Source organism: Pelobates fuscus, chromosome 8, assembly GCF_036172605.1.
Source record: "Pelobates fuscus isolate aPelFus1 chromosome 8, aPelFus1.pri, whole genome shotgun sequence".
NCBI classification, from domain to species: Eukaryota; Metazoa; Chordata; class Amphibia; order Anura; family Pelobatidae; genus Pelobates; species Pelobates fuscus.
Genome location: NC_086324.1, coordinates 100,255,599 through 100,273,910, shown reverse-complemented (window position 1 = coordinate 100,273,910; position 18,312 = coordinate 100,255,599). Strand labels below are relative to the sequence as shown.

At 43.1% G+C, this 18,312-nt stretch overlaps 1 protein-coding gene across 2 annotated transcripts in view; it reads left to right on the top strand.

The window, feature by feature from the left end:
- CALCRL (calcitonin receptor like receptor) overlaps positions 1-18,312 on the top strand; it is a 363,980-nt gene that overhangs the window by 333,691 nt on the left and 11,977 nt on the right. For both annotated transcript variants that reach the window (XM_063430194.1, XM_063430195.1), the window contains one exon: positions 14,914-15,005. In XM_063430194.1, the coding sequence (XP_063286264.1) occupies positions 14,914-15,005 (92 nt within the window). The remainder of the gene's footprint in view (positions 1-14,913; positions 15,006-18,312) is intronic.

Below are 18,312 nucleotides of genomic sequence, written 5' to 3'. Positions count from 1 at the left end.
GCTCCGGCTAAACCGAGACAATAACGGGGTACATATCGCTCAGACCAAGATATTTTGCCACCAGTCAACCCACCTGAGGCTAAGGAGTCACCCGGAGAGTACCTATAGCGGCAACAGAACCGCTGACTCTGGCACTTGTGGCTGCAGCACGAGTCGTGGCCTACCACACGCGGGCAGGCGGGAGATGGCCGCTCCCTCTGCTAAGACTCAACGTCCACTGTAGACCACACCAGAGACCTTTCCCTCCCCCCCCCCTCTGTCGGAGAGGGTGATCCCGGTACCATTACCATACCACAGACGATATGGGGCGCAAGCATAACAGGCAGCTCCAGGCGGAGAGGCCTGCATCACAGGACATAAGGCTATCCTTTGGGAGGGCACCTCCACCAGCAAGGGCGGCAGCTGAGCAATACAGTGAGCAAGAAGCCTCTGATGACTCCCCTGAAGAGGAAGAATCTAGCGTCTCATCTCATCCAGCTGGAATATATCAACGAGCTGACTCAGATGAGGACTCATCCCCTTCCACAAAGGGAGACATAAAAAAAACTACTAGTAGATCTGAGAAAAATGTGGAAGTCAGACCTCCAGGAAACACAAGCTGACATCAAGGCCCTGCAGCAGAGGGTGTCAGTGGTGGAGAACACAGAACAAGCCCGAAACACTCAACTCCAGGCCACTACGCAAAGTGTGGAGGGTCTCACCTCAAAAGTTAAGCAACTACACAAAATGGTGCTCATACTGGAGTCCAGACACAGGCGTCGGAATGTGCGCCTGAGGGGCCTACCTGAACAGGTTGAGGGGGGGACACACAGTGCAATATGTCCAAAAGATATTTGCCTCAATGGGTGTACACAGCGCCACAGACACCCCATGTATCCTGGCCACTTTCCGAGTAAGCAAATCTGCAAATCTGAGGACCGCTGTCATGAATAAATCCAGATCTATGGGTCAAGTGCGTTTTGAGGGCCATAACCTCTCTATCTACAGCGACCTCCCATTCTCCGTCCTGGCAGAGAGGAGACAGCTGGCTCCAGTGGCTAGGAAACTACGGGACTGCTCTGTCAAATACCGCTGGAATGCGGAGGGCTCCCTGGCCGTCACACAAGGTGCAGAAACATTCACCCTAACCTCCTCAGATAATCCAGAGACACTATTTAACAAGCTGGGCCTACCAGCCTCCAACATGCCAGAAGAGGCAAACCGGGCGGACACACCTCACGAGACAAGGGCCATAGGGAGAGTGAACCAACGGAGCAATCTGACCAAGCGACACCTGCCTGACACCAGGGACAGTTCTGGCATGCCATAGATGTTACTATTGAACTGACAGTATGCTGTTTTCCTCACTATTTTAATTTTTATAACTTTTTGAGTCCTGTGTGCAGTTGCCACTCGACGATGTGACATATCATTATACATAACTTATGGATGAGCACAAGTACCAATATTGTCCATGCATGTTGCCTTTTCTCCTTTCTTTGTCTTTTTACTACGACTAAGTTTGTCGAACCATGCCGAGCCTTAACATAATCTTTAATTGTTTATTCCTTATATATAATGTCACAGATGTATACCATGTGTATAACTCTAATAAAATAAAAAAAATACTGACTTGGTTTAAGAAACCCCCACATCCCTTAGGATCACCCCCATAACGAAGAGGGGATGATTGGAAGTATCTACAGCAACCATTTCCATAGGTTGTTCTTGAGGTCTATGGGCAGGGATTTGCTCCTCCGGTTGGAGATGAGCAGTACGAGCTAGCAAGGTCTGTACGGCAATAGCAAACTGGTCCATGCGATGGTCAAGTTCTTCAAACCGGTTACCAGGTACCAGCCCAAGAGGGTTACCACCTGCAGGGTCCATGGCCCTAGTGTAATGTCACGACAGTGACCCCTTCACACAGAGTGAAACCCAGAGGAAGACGCATACCGGACCTTAGAATGGCCGGACTAGCATCTGAGAGCAGTCAAAGGAATAGCCAGAGGTCAAGGGAGTACAGAAGACGGGCACAGGATAATCCATACCAAAACAATGGGAAACCAGAGAACAGAATAGTCAGAAGGGAAGCTAAAAGTCAGATACCAAAAAATCAGTCAGAATATAAAGCGCACTAGGGCGCCTACCAAATGCCATGGGTGCCCTTTTATAGTGTGGGATCTTTTGCTTTAAAACCAAGCCCCCAAAAGGTCTGGGAGCGTGGCCATGTTTAAATTTTGGCTGCACTACTTTGCTGACGTCGGCTCGCATGCGCCGCATCATAAAAGTGGGAGTGTTGCGAGCGGCCGGCTTCAGAAAGACTGAGCCGCCTCCTGGAAGTCTGAGAAGAGGACACCGTGCTGCGCGGGTCCGGCGGGGAAAGGTAAGGTATTATTACACTATGTAACTATATAGTATATCTTGTAAAGGCTGGCACTAATTTATAGGTATTATCATATACTGTAACTAAACTTAGGTGTTTTTTTTGTTTTTTTTTAAAACTCTTCAACTTGGAGAGCTTTGAAACTAGTTTATAGTTGAGTAAAATGTGAATCTAAATTAAATCTTTAATTTTAGGCCAAAATTACTGTTAAGTCAGCTATGTTTGAATTTTAGCTATTTTGGCCTAAACTTTGAAATTAACTTTGAATTCAGAAAAATTCCCACTTAATGAATAATCCTGTGCTTGCTCAGTCAATTACTATATTTTTTAAACAATCACAATTTTTATATATTTTTAACTCACATGATATAAAATTGATATGAAAATAGTTTCCTAAATTCAACAACACTAGTTGTACCCAAAATAAAAAAAAGGCCTGGGACTGCTTCAAAACTACACCTGTCTTTACTGTTGAATGGTCTTTTAATACATTACATATATTTTAGAGCAAAAAAGACAACTAGTCTTGTTAAAATCATGTCTAAAACAACTTTCGATCCCTTCTTCACATGCAACAGTCCTTGTAATCTTTGAAAACTTATTATTTCTAAGAATCATTATTGACATAAAATCGACATTAGCTTTTGATTCAAATGAAAACTACATTCATTTGATTTGTCCTGTAATAAGAAACATGCCCCTTGTAACTCATTCTCACATAATCATTCGCTATACTCAGATATGTAACTAACTAAATTACCACCTGGTCAGAATTGTGGGTTAGTCCCCCCTCTCCTCTTCAATTTCCCTAATTTTAATGTTTAAAAAAATATTCCCCTGGTTAGATCTTTGTTAGATCATGTATAAACATATATTTTTTTTCATGTTTTGCATGTAATGTGAGATATTGGCAATGATTAACAAAATAACTAACTTATTATACGTGATCTAAAGAATATCAATATATCAAAGAATGCCAAACTGAATCAAAATGTAAGCTACATTTAGTGGAGGGGGGTTCTAAAATGTCCAGGGCCGGACACCTGTGCAATAATCATGCTGTCTAATCAGCATCTTGATATGCCACACCTGTGAGGTGAATGGATTATCTCGGCAAAGGAGAAGTGCTCAATAACACAGATTTAGACAGATTTGTGAACAATATTTGAGAGAAATAAGACTTCTGTGTACATAAAAAAAGTCGTAGATCTTTGAGTTCAGCTCATGAAAAATAGGGGCAAAAGCAAAAGTGTTGCGTTTGTAATTTTGTTCAGTGTGTATATATATATATATATATTATTAGTATATTTCCTTTTCTAATTCAAAATATTAGTCCTTTCAGGGTAATTAAATTATACAGTAAAGGATACTCACATGCAGACAGACACAGACAATCTTACTGACACAAGCTCATTAAATGAAGAAATATGTTCTAATCACTTTGTGTGTGTCACTCAAACCACACAGAGTGCAATACTAAAAGTGAATAAACAATTGGGTGAGAGCACACAAAAACATAAAATATCACACGCATGTTTTATCATGTTTGTAAGGACATCTTTATTTTATAGAATGCTTATTTATATTTTGATGAGTTGTATTTATTGTTTTTATAATTTTCCAATTATTAGAATGTATAGATTTGATCTATGTTGGACTTTGTTTCTAATTTAGCGCTCATGCGCATTTATAAGAATTACTCAAACGAGTTTCATGCCAGATTGTCGAATCTAATTTGATCATGTGATCAGATAAGCCGGAAATACGTCACCAACTAGATACGTGCACTACCCGCTGACCACGAAAGGATGCACCTGGGGAATTGATGTACCCGGATACGACGAAGAACATAGGCGGAAAGCGAAAACGCGTATTTTTGGGATATTTAAGAAAGAACAGTGAGTTAAAGACATTACCAAGCACTTTGAGAAAGACTGTAGTCGAAACGCGTTAGTGCGTTTGTTTATGAGACACCTTTTGTTTTACTATATATATTTTTTACCAATTTTATTTAAGTTTGTTCTGGCTACCTTTACCAACCACCCTATTTTTGGTGTTTACTGATAACCTAAGGGGAGTTTTAGTATTCAGCAGAATATTCCAGTATCAGATTCCAGCACTTGATCTCAGCAACCAACTATACATATCCCAAGACGCTTAAAGTCTGAGCCCACTACAAACGGCTCAGTACCACGTGAGTGGAACCAATTTGCTTTTACCTGCTTAAAGTATTTTATACAGATTTTACTATGATTTGTTGTCTCTTGTTTTTTAGGTGTACCCTGTTTTATGGTAACTTGCATGTGTGTGATATTTTATAAGTTTTTGTGTGCTCTCACCCAATTGTTTATTCACTTCACACAAGTTTACTACAGACATGCTCACTGACGTGCACACATTCTCCCTACAAACGAGCCCATTGACACACACATGCTCCCTCCAGAAGAGCTCACTAACACACAGATTCACTACAGACAAGCTCACGGTCACACACATGCTTACTAAAGACAAGCTCACTGCACACACATGTTCACCACAGACAAGCTCAGACACACTCATGCTCCCTACAGACAAGCTCACTAACACACACATGATCCCTACAGACAAGCTCACTGACACACATACAAGCTCACTCACTAGCATACAAACAAAGTTCACTCACTTGCAGGCACACACACACACACACAAGCTCACTCACTAGCAGGCATGCGTGCACACACGCGCAAACTCTCTCACTAGCAGGCGCATACACACAGAAGCTTCCTCACTAGCAGGCGCACACACACAAAAGCTCCCTCACTAGCAGCCACACACACAAACTCCCTCACTAGCAGATACACACACACACACACACACACACACACACAAGCTCACTCACTCACAAGCAGATGCACACACACACACACACAAAAGCTCACTCACTAGCAGATGCACACACACACACCCACAATGAAGCTCACTCACTCACTAGCAGATGCACACACACCCCCACACAGAAGCTCAAACACTAGCAGGTACACACACACAAGCTCACTCACTAGCAGATGCACACACCACACAGAAGCTGACTCACTAGCAGATGCACACACCACACAGAAGTTCACTCACTAGCAGATGCACACACACAGACACACACACACACACACACACACACACATAAGCTCACTTACTAGCAGATGTAAATACACACAAACACACAGAAGCTTACTCACTAGCACACACACACACACACACACAGAGAAGTTCAGTCACTTGCACACACACAAAGCTTACCTGGCACTGGTAGGTGAAGGTGTCAATGTCTGGCCACTTCATTCCAGCAGCTTCTGTGTGGGGACGGGGCTTGTGTTCGGGGTATGCGGGTGTAATTGCTGTGCACTGTGCAGAGAGACTGACAGGTCTCCCTCCGGCTGCAAGCAGATTAATTTTGGCCGCAACAGCTCCTAGCTCCTCCCTCATTACTTCCCTCAGACTGACACAGGCCGACTCAGTCCGAGGGGAGAATCATTTAAATTACAGGACCCTGATCATTAGGGTTGTCTGCTGGCCCCAGGTGCCATGGCCCACCGGGGAATTTCCCGGTATCCCGGTGGGCCAGTCCGGCTATAAACATGTCTGTAGGTCCCATAACAAATGACTGCGAATAACACATCTGACATGTTATATCTAACGAAATGAACTCATGGGCTATATTGATTTCATGGAAATCTATCAGCCTGAATGATTTTTTTTTCCCCACTGAATTTGTTATTACAGCCGACTATCATAAAATAGGTTATATTAATAATTATCTTGGGAACCGAGTTAGATCTTAAAAAAAAAAAAAAAAAAAGGATAGCTGATCATACAAATATCTATATTTGAGGGAGGGCTAATATTGCAGCTTGCATGATTGGTCTAATGATTCTTGAACTAGACTAACCTGGCACACTGACATCGCTTCATGGAGATAGGGTATGCCTGGTGGTGTCGGCAGAGTTGCGCTCTGTTCCCTTCGTGTTTCCATGCCTGACCTCTGGACACTGCTCCTTGGGGAACTATGCACAGCGGTCACCAGCATGGGCCCTGCCTGGCGCCATCGTATTATAGTGGGGTCTACGCAGGAGATTTAACTACGGTCCTCCTCTCAATCTGTCAGGATCCCGCGGGCAGCTGCGAGGGGAGGCTGCAGTCCGCTCGCAGCACTCACCCTCCAGCCGTCCGCGGTCCCCTTCCTGGCGCTCGGCGGGCGGCATCCTCCCAGCCACGGATGCCACCCGCGTCTTCCTCTACGTCCCCCAGCGGCAGCTTGCATGACGCTGCACGTTGGGAGACCGCCCAATTTATTAAACGCTGGGGTCAGCCACCTGACCCGGCGTTAAAAGCACAGTGCCTCAATCACAGTGGGAGGTCTAGATATCTCCCACGTGTGATTGTTAATTCTGATTGGAAATTATCCAATCAGAATTAACCTTATGATTGAAATACTTACCTTTTCTGTTCCTCCCTGCCCTGTTGTGGTCTTTGCTTGCTAGTACTGCTACTGAACTTGTGTTTCTGGTTACGTACTCTCTGGCTTGTTTATCTGATTTTGTGACTTTCCCCTACCCTTTGACCTCGGCTTGTTTCTCGTTATTCTGTCTTCTAGTTCCCCTTACTCGGCTTGTCTCCTGACTATTCTTTGTGTGCTTAGCCCGGCCACTCTAAGGTCCGGTACTGCACCTTTTCTGTGTGTGTGTTAGCGTGTTTGGTTCCCGGAATCGTGACACAATCTTAGGCGGTGGACTCTGTGGCATGTTGTCGGTCAGGGTATCTGGAGCCGTAGGTTGCATGCGGGCAGCAAGCTTTGCCCAAAAGGAGTTGAAGAGCTTATTTAATTTGGTCACCACATCTGACTTCACACCGCCGGAGTCGAAGAAGCACATGTTGTGTGATACGCTGTAGCTTTTTTCCCCTTTTCAAGCAGCATTAGTGTAGTAGGAGAGCCTCCAAAGTGTAGACCGGAATCATCCCTGCCGGTCCAGAGGGGGGAACAGCGCACCAACCTGCCAGCAGTATAGCTCTGAGCACTGCAGATGGGAGATCGTCCGCCTTTCCCATCCTCAGGGCACACCAGACCGCAGAACACTCGACCGGTTTGTCGACCGGAACGTGTCCACTTCGGGTAATTAAAAGTTGCCCCTGGTCAGCCTGACCAAGGCTAGAAGTGCCTGTAGTTCTGCTTAGAATGCTGATCGGTCAAAAAGCAGACCAAAAACAGTAATTAGGTTAACTAAAGCCTGGAGCTCATTCAGGACATGTCTGGCAGACATGGCAGTCAGGCCCTGCCCCCTTCCCAAACATCTTTAAATTTTATTCATATTAAATTATGTTTCATATATAAATATTTGATGAAATTAAAGTCATATTTTTCCTGAACAAAATTATATATAATACGTGTGGGCACACTTAATATGAAAGAGGTAAACTATAGTTGAACAGCCATGAAATACAAATTTATCAGGATCTCTCATGGCACACTCTGCAAGCAAGGAGAGCACTAGAGCCTATAACAGATCAACTCCGCACACGCAACCTGAGATACAGATGGGGCTTTCCATTTGCTCTAATAGTCAGCTCCCGTGAATCCACTTACACGATTACAACACACCAAGATATCATTCCATTCACCAAAGCACTAAACCTAGCAGAAATGTCTATAATGGACTGGTACGCACCGGACCCGGCTCTAGCAACCTCGTCAGCACAGCAAGGTGCAAGATGGAGATCCCCAGCGAAGAGGCAAAGAACGAATCCTATAGGAACTCCCCAGCGGGAAGAGAGAAGATCAGGCAACACTAGGGAGGACTAAAACAGACTCATGGACATTCCCAGATGTTTCATTGTACCCTTCTTTTTCCCTGCGAACTTACTTACCGCATAAACTGTTCCAGACAACCTACACAAGACGGACCTTATACTAACTTGGACATTTGATGACCACATTGAACCAGTCGGGGCCTAACTCTGACTCTCCCTGGTAAGGAACGCCGGGCAAGACCCATCATCCAAGGTCGTATACAATAACCTGTAATTACCCAAATATGAGAACAAAATGTGATTTATTATTGACATGCCAATGATGATTTTCCACAGCACAGTGCCCAGACCCGGGGTGGACCACAGGGCAACTCACACTTTTGATAAAGGCGACCGAACTGACAGGGATGCTAACAGACACGGAGACCATCGTAGAATGGTTCAGACTAAGAGCACAGTACGGAACATAACAAACCTAAAACAAGCTAAACAATATATTCTGTATTATAGTAGGAGATGGGACATCATTATTATAAAAACATCCTAACATAGCTATACCTCTCGTCGTCGTCGTCGTCCCCCCAATCCACATATGCTACTGTTGCGCACAAACCTCCAAGACCTCCTACCACGCAGTTATACTCCGTGAGCCCACCCAAAGCTCAGGAAACTTAAGGCATTGAACTAACCCAGAGACATTACTAACCCACAGCCAACTGCAATAAATCAAACGTGGGGTTTTTCCTTGACAACGAAAGCTACCTAATAGTACTCTCACGCACACTACCACGCATGCACCCCCACCTCAATATTATCGGGGTCATTTAAAACCAGCCCACTGTAGACTAAGGGAATTCTCAGGGCGGACCCCAGGTACTTTACGATGGCTGAGGAGCAACAACCCAGCACTCACATTACCTTAAAATCTAACCGCACAACCGACCAAACTTATTATATATAGTTTTGTTTTGGTTATACTGTGATACCTAAATTACTTGTTACGGTGTTAACTCTCTACTTGCCCTTAACATTCAAGGAACTCGGTAACTCATCTGGTTATTTATTGCAAACATTGTATACTGTATATGATTGTCTGAGGTATAAACAGGTTCCACTTACTACCTAACCCCACCCACTCCATTCTCTTGATACTCTACAATGGCTACTATAACAGTTTTATCCCACAACGCCAGGGGACTAAATATACCCGAGAAAAGACACTTGGCCCTCACATATTACCACAAACATAAGGCTGACGTTGTGTTTATACTTCCGTAAAGATTCAACCCCATCTCTCTGATCCAGACACTACACAAAGGTGTTTTACGGTAATTACACTGAATCTAAATCTAGAGGGGTAACAATCCTTCTCTCCCCCCAATTACCATTCACATACAAAGAACACATGTCGGACGACAACAGTAGGTAAATATTCCTGAAAGGCCAAGTAGGCTCAACATCAACAACGTTCGCAAATATCTACCTCCCTAACAAAAAACTATTCCAGGCACTACGCAGGATAATCAAAACACTAGAAAGCTTTACAGAAGGCCTACTGATCTTAGGGGGAGATTTAAACATCTCACTAGATGGGACACTCAACACTACATCCCACGCCCAATCATATCAGACGCCCATGAGAACGCTGATTCAGAAATTCTTAGACTCACACCACCTTTATGACTGCTGGAGAATAACACCTCCGACGGAACGAGATTATTCATATTACTCGCACTCATCAGGCACATACTCACGAATCGACCTATTTCTCCTGCCCCATAGATTTTTAAACCTGGTCAACTCATGCAAAAACAGCTCTATCACATGGTCGGACCATGCCCCAATATCATTAACCATCACAATCCCATCCCTGCACCCCACCAGGACACATTGGAAACTGAATGACACCCTGCTAAACCATCCTGAGATACAAACCCAAATTAGGGAATCTCTGACTCAATACTTTAAAATTAACGCACAACCAGATTCACCATATCCCATCATATGGGAAGCACACAAAAGTACAATCAGGGGCACGATTATCCAAGCAGCATCACGACTCAAAAAACAAAGGGAATCCCGTACTTTTTAACCCTCACCAGGGAGATCAGGGAACTAGAAGATACACACAAAAAAGACCTAAAGCTAGCTACATACAAGTCACTGGTTGAGAAAAGAACTGAACTAAACACTATTCTCAATGTCGGCACCAAACACGCGCTAGCTAAAACTAGTAGCAACTATTCCGCTCATGGAGGCAATGTGGGCGCCTTTTGGCGCATGCACTAAAAAAACAAAGGGAACACACGTTTATAGCAGCCATCCGCAACAAAGAGGGACAACTATCTCACTCAATGACCGACATTCTCACAGATTTTAAAGACTATTACTCCTCTCTTTACAACTTGAGACAAATACCGCCCTCTGCAACAGATATCCACAATTTCCTCTCGCAAAGGATACACTCCACTATTCCACAAAATGTCCGTGCATCTCTAGAAAAACCTATCTCAATAGATGAATGCTTAGACGCGATCAAGCACCTCCCAGTGGGGAAAAGCCCAGGCTTAGACAGACTTACTGCCAAATACTACAAGACGTATGCCACCATACTTGTACCACACTTCCAAAACTCGTTTAACTCATTACTCAAAACTGACACTCTCCCCTCCCAAGCCCTAAACGCAACGATTACACTATTACCTAAGCCGGGGTAAGACTTGACTCAGTGTGGGAGTTACAGGCCGATCTTGCTGATAAACATAGATCTGAAACTCTTCACAAAAATATTAGCCAATAGACTACGTCCCCTACTACCAGGACTTATCCATGCAAACCAATCAGGCTTTATCCCGGGCAGAGAAGCCAAGCACAACACCACAAAATTACTAAACCTCATACACCAAGCCACAAGAGCGGGGCGCCCAAGTTTACTCCTGTCAATCAATGCCGAAAAGGCGTTCGACAGGGTGGACTGGTCCCTGCTCTCACACACCCTACAACATATGGGCTTCGGTCCACATTGGCAAAAGTGGTTTGATGCAATTTACTCTAACCCCACAGCGAACATCCGAGTCAACGGGCAACTGTCTGAGCCAGTAAAAATAACTAATGGCACCAGACAAGGATGTCCCCTATCCCCTCTCTTGTTTGTTCTGGTCCTCGAGCCCTTCCTTCAAGGAATCAGGGACAATGGGCAAATCAGAGGGATCACAACAGGCACAGAAGAACACAAAATAGCAGCATTCGCAGACGACATGCTCTTTACAATATCTGACCCCGTAACATCGATACCCTCCCTGATGGCCGAGATGAACGAGTACAGCTCTATCTCCAATTTCAAGGCAAATCTAAGTAAATGTGAGATCCTGACACTGCATATAAGCCCCCAAGAAAAAACCTACATTCAAAGAAACCACCAATTTGTATGGGCCACCCATAGCATAAAATATTTAGGAATACACCTAACTACAGACACAACCCATCTATTTGAAAGCAATTTCCCCAATCTAATGAAAGCCACAGACCTTAACGCATGGAATAAGCCATAATTTGGATGGTTCTGTAGATTAAACATATTAAAAATGAACATCCTGCCCATAATATTATATCTTCTACAAGTCCTTCCAATTACGTTGCCCAAGGCATGGTTCACACTAGTCCAAAAAACACTCACAGCATACATATGGTCATACAAAAACCCGCGTACTCACTACTCACGAGACCCAAAGAAGAGGGAGGTTTGGGGCTTCCAGACATAGAACGATACCACCAAGCAATCCTCCTAACCAGAATTTATGATTGGACACTCCCACACTCCTCTATGCAATGGGTGACAATAGAAAACACGTTCTTCAGAGCACCCATATACACGATACCGTGGCACAAGTCAGGACAGGCATTCCTACGAAACAATCCCCACCCGACTATCACACCGACACTTCGGTTGTGGGCCAAACTAAGAACACAGCCCTTGATTTCCCCATACCCATTCCCACTATACCCTATCACACATAACCCCTTATTCAAACCAGGGGAAGATGGCAGGACGTTCAAACACTACCCGCAGTCAGATTATCTGCAACTGGGGGACCTCATGGATGACATGGGAGAACAGATAAAACCACTGCCGTTCACCACAGACAAACAAACCACAATGCAAACATTCCAACATGGACAACTCAGACATTTTATCTGCACAGGTCCTTTAGCACACAAACCTTTCAAAGCCCAAACACACTTTGAACAACAATGCAAGGATCACATGTTAAAGAAAAAAATAATCTCAGTGATGTACAAAACTATAGCACAAACACAACCCCACCAACCACCAGCCTTCGCTACAACATGGGAGAAAGAACTTAATATCAGCCTGACACCTGGCGCCTCATATTTAAACAAATACATGGTTCTTCCGAAACACAACAACTCAAGAGGGAAATTACAAAAGGTTAACGAGGTGGCACTACACACCATCAAAACTAAAATCACTCTTCCCTACACTCACTAGCCACTGCTGGAGGTGCCATGCCCCCGAAGGCCACACCACACACATTTGGTGGACATGTCCGGTTATCAGCAAATACTGGAAACTTATACATAGCCTAATACAGACCATTCTAAACATGCAAATACCATTCACGCCAGAATCTTACATCCTCAAACTACAACCAAACTGAAAGCAATCCTACTCACGCACTTAATATCTGCTGCAAACCAACTCATCCCTACCCTATGGAAGCAACCCAACCCGCCCTCGATCCGGGAATGGATCCAAAGGGTCGAAATGATACGAGGCCTAGAAGAAACATGCTACTCCATAACAGATAAATACCAGGTTTATACAGACATCTGGCAACCATGGGGTGATTATCTCAAAGATCAATCAGCATAGATAACATGTCCCGGGCAACAACCTGCCCAAAAGGGTGACCACTAACCCCTTTACCTATTCACTCCTTATCCACACTTCGAACATCTAGAACCCTCATCCAACGGCATTGCAGTGATTTGTTCCTTCAGTTCATTACTGTGTACTTGAATCTTTATTAGAGTCATGCAGGGTACATAGCCCCAAAACTGAAACGAATGGCAAGTTCTAAGAGCTCAAAACTTACATAACATAAGTAAGAATTTATATGTGTGAAATTTTCTGCTAACGAATTTCATTCACCTTCTGTAAACTCCACTGAAAAATGTTGTTGTATGATTGTAAATTGTCAATAAAAACTTATAAAAAAACAAAACTATAGTTGAACAGACATATAGTCAAATTCCAGGTTTTTTTTTGATCCGAACAAATAGAATTGCCTCTGTCATTAAGGGGTTAAAATAAAGAAACAAAATTAATTTACCCAAGTAAGAGAAGATGTCAGGGTGTTCACTTCACGCCTGACTAGGGTTGAACAGACCACAACGTTTCACACTACTCAAATCTCTGAACTACAGAAGCAAGTCCATGACTTCACCTCAGCTCAAGCTACCTTAAACCACCAATTGGTGGCTATGGGAGATAGGAGACGGTGAAAACACCTCAAGATCAGAGCCCTGTCTGATGACATCACTGCGAAAGAGATACCTCATTTTCTCTGCAGGCTGTTTGTACCTCTACTGCCCCAAAAGCAAGCAAAGGACACTTGATGGCACATTTCACCTACCTTCGCCTCAGTCAAACCACAGCGGTAGGACAAGGCTGCACTCCTAAACGCAACTATGGAGAAGACTCAGTACCACTTTAAATAGATGAACCTAACCTTCTTCTCAGATCTCTCCCGTACAACTCTGCAGTGGAGGAAAACTCTTCGACCTCTAATATGTATTTTAACTGCCAACTGCCTGAAGTACCTATGGGGATCTCTTTGCTCACTTATTTTTCACCACAAGGACACAGAGCATGAGGTATTTGACGCCTTTTGTTCTACGACTTTTCTTTTTGTTGGGTCTTCTCCTATGTTTCATATTGTTTAATGCTGTTTTTCACAGTTTTATTAAATTTTTTTGGCACTACATTTTCTGCTCCTTGTGGAGGCCATGATTTTTGGGCATGCTAAGACCGGGAAAGCTCCAGCTACATTAGTTCCAACATTCACTACCACACACTCCAGTAATTTACCCTGCTCAGTTAAACTAGACCGTGGAGCTGTTTTTCCTACTCTGCTAGGATTTCAGGTTTACGTTTGTTTTACCCTTTTTAACGTTATTTAATCATAACTGTGGTGTTCTAAATAAGCTCCTGTACCCAAGAGCTATTCTCTCAGCCTATACACAGTTGGTGGTATACGTTTATGTAACACAAAAGCAAAAAAATAAATAATCTGAACGGTTAATCTTTTTATTGATTATGCCTGAATGTATGTCGACCTATACTTATGTTTCACTTTCATTGCATACTGTATTATCTATTACATGTCTGACTATGGACCAGAATAAAGAATTCTAAAAAAACTAAAAAAACACCAATGACTTCAGCCAGTAATTACTGGCTGTTAATTGGACAATTTTGCAGTTGGGAAACTGACCATAGTTGCTGAAGTTAGCAACTGTCTAACAACATATTGGTAAAAATTATTGACAACACTGGAAGCAAGCCCTAAATTGACAGCATGACATATTATTTTTTTGCATTTTTCCTGGCATTGAATGTTATAGATAGTACACTATATCATATGGATTCTGGAGTGTGGTTCATGCTGTCTAAAAAAATCGTACTTACTGAGTAAAGAATATTAAAACACATGTATTTTAAAAATATATATATATATATTTTGTTTCAGACTGCCCTTAATTTGTACTATTTAAGTATAATTGGACACGGACTCTCAATTGTATCACTTTTAATATCCTTGTGCATCTTCTTTTACTTCAAGTAAGTACATTACTTTTTATCTTTATATAATTTAAAATATATTGTTTAACTGTCGCAACTGAAAAAGCAAAATATCCAGTCTTCCCAATGATCTTTTCTATAACAGACATCCTCCTATCTCTTTTGTCTTGCTATTTTCTTTCTACCAGTATGTTTTTCCTTCTTTAACCCAGTTATTCTTTTTAGTGTATTTCTATCCTTGTTTTACACTGCACTTGTCTCTGTTCTCGAGTCCCCACTAAGATTTTTTTACCCTTTGTTGCTCCTCAGTCTATGTTCCCCCGTTTTCCATCTACCAGTCTCCTGTCTACTATTCCTTATTTGTACCTTTTTCACTCATTTTACTGAATGGGAAGCCAGTGATAGGCAGAGAGTGTCAGCTGATGCTCTCGGCCTATCAGCGGCGCCTGGTCAAAATCTTCCTAACTGAAGCCATGGACATCCAGAGAAGGTGAAGGGGCAGTGTGATTGGGCACTGTCTTGCAGACTTTGGGGTTAAACTGTTTGCTAACAATATATCCCCTTAAGGTATAATGCTATCCGGAACCTCCTCGCACTATAACAATTACAATGAAGCTGTTATGGTGCCTGACATGTGGGTTTATATACTTGAAATTTATATAACATATAGCACCACCAAAACTCCACAGTGCTTTACAATCATAGTTGGCACGGAATAATAGGTTACATGCGCTGGTTTAGGTATTCAGGTAGGCAGCTGGAACAACTCAAACCAGACTCTCTCCTTTCTGGTCACAAATGGTTATTATGTGAAGGGAGAGCAGCGCCTTGGAGAAAGTCTTCAAGCTCTGGTCAATGTGGCGGTATGTAATGAGAAGAGGGCACGGTGCAAAAAATAGTGTAGTATGTTAATTATTAAGTGAAAAAAGGAGAAATGGAATTGCACTTACAGTGTGTGGACTGATAGTAGCGCCAACTTATAGCGTTTAGTAAATATGTGTTCTCTTTCTTGGTCCAATGGGAGGATGGTCCACAGGTGGCTTTAGGAGTATACTGGTAGCTCTCAGTAAGTCTGTAGTGAGACAGTTCACACTCTTGGATGCACACAGGTTTTCACTCTTGGGTATATGTGGTATGATTTCTCACCACGATGTATATGAATAAAACAAAATAAAAAAACGATATGTACTAACTGGTAGTAGAGCAAATATGGCTTGCTCATTCCATATGGTGTAGGTGGTATATTCCCCACCAAGGAAAACGGTGGTCAAAACGTCAGAATAAAAAAAAGCAGGAAGGTTAAAGGGATACTATAGTGCCAGGAATACAAAGCTGTATTCCTGGCACTATTGCTCCCCCTTCCCACGACTTCCCACCCGCCGATTTAAATAAAGGACTAAAAACCCTTTATTTACTTACCTTATGCCAGCGCCGATGTGACTCGGCACTGTGCTGACGCTCCGCACCCTTAGACGTCCCGCAACAAGTGGGCTCTAATGCTGCCACAAATTAGACCTCCCTATGGGAAAGCATTGAATAAATGCTTTCCTATGGGGGGAAAACCTGATGCTACATGCCTCATGCGTGAGAACGTCCAGCGTCAGTTACCAGACCAAAGGTCCGTTGGGATTCAGGAAGTGCCTACAGTGGCTGTCTGGAACTGCAGTGTTTTACATTGCATCACTAATGCAAAAAGGACACTGCACCTAGACCACTTCAATAAGCTGAAGTGGTCTAGGTGCCCATAGTGTCCCTTAAAGGTATGAAATAAATATCAGTTTTATAAGAAACAAAATATAAAAGTAAAAGCATTTTACAAGTAAAAGTAACATACCAACGCATTTCACCTCTACTTATTAGTATATTGCTCTCCAGATTTCAGTTCTTACGGAGGGCCTGGATTTCTTTCCCATGCCTCAATATATGGCAAGGTAATTTGAAAAGAGTGTGCTGCCAGGGTTGTGTACAATCAGGAGATTTGTCCCTTTTTATATTGGTGTTGCTATATGTGCTTTCTCAAATTGAGTTGAGTTGCCATACCTGCTTTTCTTACTATTAGGAATGAGACAAAACTGAATGTAACTGAAAAATCAGATGAAGTTAGGGCTGAGTAGTAAGGTATATGCAATTATTTGATTGAAGGGTAGGATTCTAGGTTTCCTACCATTCCAGATAAAAGCATCTATGGGCAACTGTAATGCTTTAAAATCGGATTGCTTGAGAGGAATAGGTTAAGCTTGAAATAGCTAAGGAATCTAGGGAGAAGGTTCATTTTGACAGTTGCCACGCGCAAGGAAACACTCAGAGGACCCCATCAATTTAAAAGAAGCACTATAGGGTCAGGAACACAAACATGCATTCCTGACCCTATAGGGTTAAAACCACCATCTTGCCACCCTGGGCACCTCATTCCTCCCTAAATATATAAATCTTACTTGTATTCAAGTCTGCAGCTGCTGGCTCTGACCCTGTCTGCCTTTAGACCTGCCCACTCCCTGCTGACATCATCAGAAGTGGTAGCCTGATCCAATCACAGTGCATAGGATTGTCTGAGACTGACAAAGAGGCAGATCAGGGGCAGAGCCAGCACAATTCAAACACAGCCCTGGCCAATCAGCATCTCCTCATAGAGATGAATTGAAACAATGCATCTCTATGAGGAAAGTTCAGTGTCTGCATGCAGAGGGAGGAGATACTGAATGTTTGGATGCATTTTAGGCAGACATGACCCAGGAAGGATCCCTAACAGCCATCTAAGGAGTGGCCAGTGAAGTTATCACTAGGCTGTAATGTAAACACTGCATTTTCTCTGAAAAGACAGTGTTTACAGCAAAAGGCCTGAAGGCAATGATTCTACTCACCAGAACAAATTCAATAAGCTGTAGTTGTTCTGGTGACTATAGTGTCCCTTTAAATCTCTTTTTGCAATTATTAAAAGTAGGGAATAGTTTAAAAAAGAAAGTTCTGAGATGGTAGAAGGGATGTTAAATTGATACTTTAGGCACCCAGATCACTTCAGCTCATTGAAGTGGTCTGGGTGCACTGCCTTTGTAAGTTTAACTCTGCAGTTGTAATTACCTTACTGGGTTAACTCACCTCTAGTGAGTTAGTCTAATACGCATGCTAAACAAAAAGATAATTGTGCTGATTTAAAACTAACTTTGCTGAAGTACTTTCCTATGCCCATTTCTTTAATTCACATCTTTAATCTCTCCGTGGCTGGTCGCAAAAGCACGCGATTGGCCGCAACCCGCGGGAATGCAGGCTGATCGCAGCACACAGTGGCCCCCTGGGCAGGCGGCCTACCGGGAAATATCCCGGTAGGCCAGTCCGGCCCTGTTTCCTA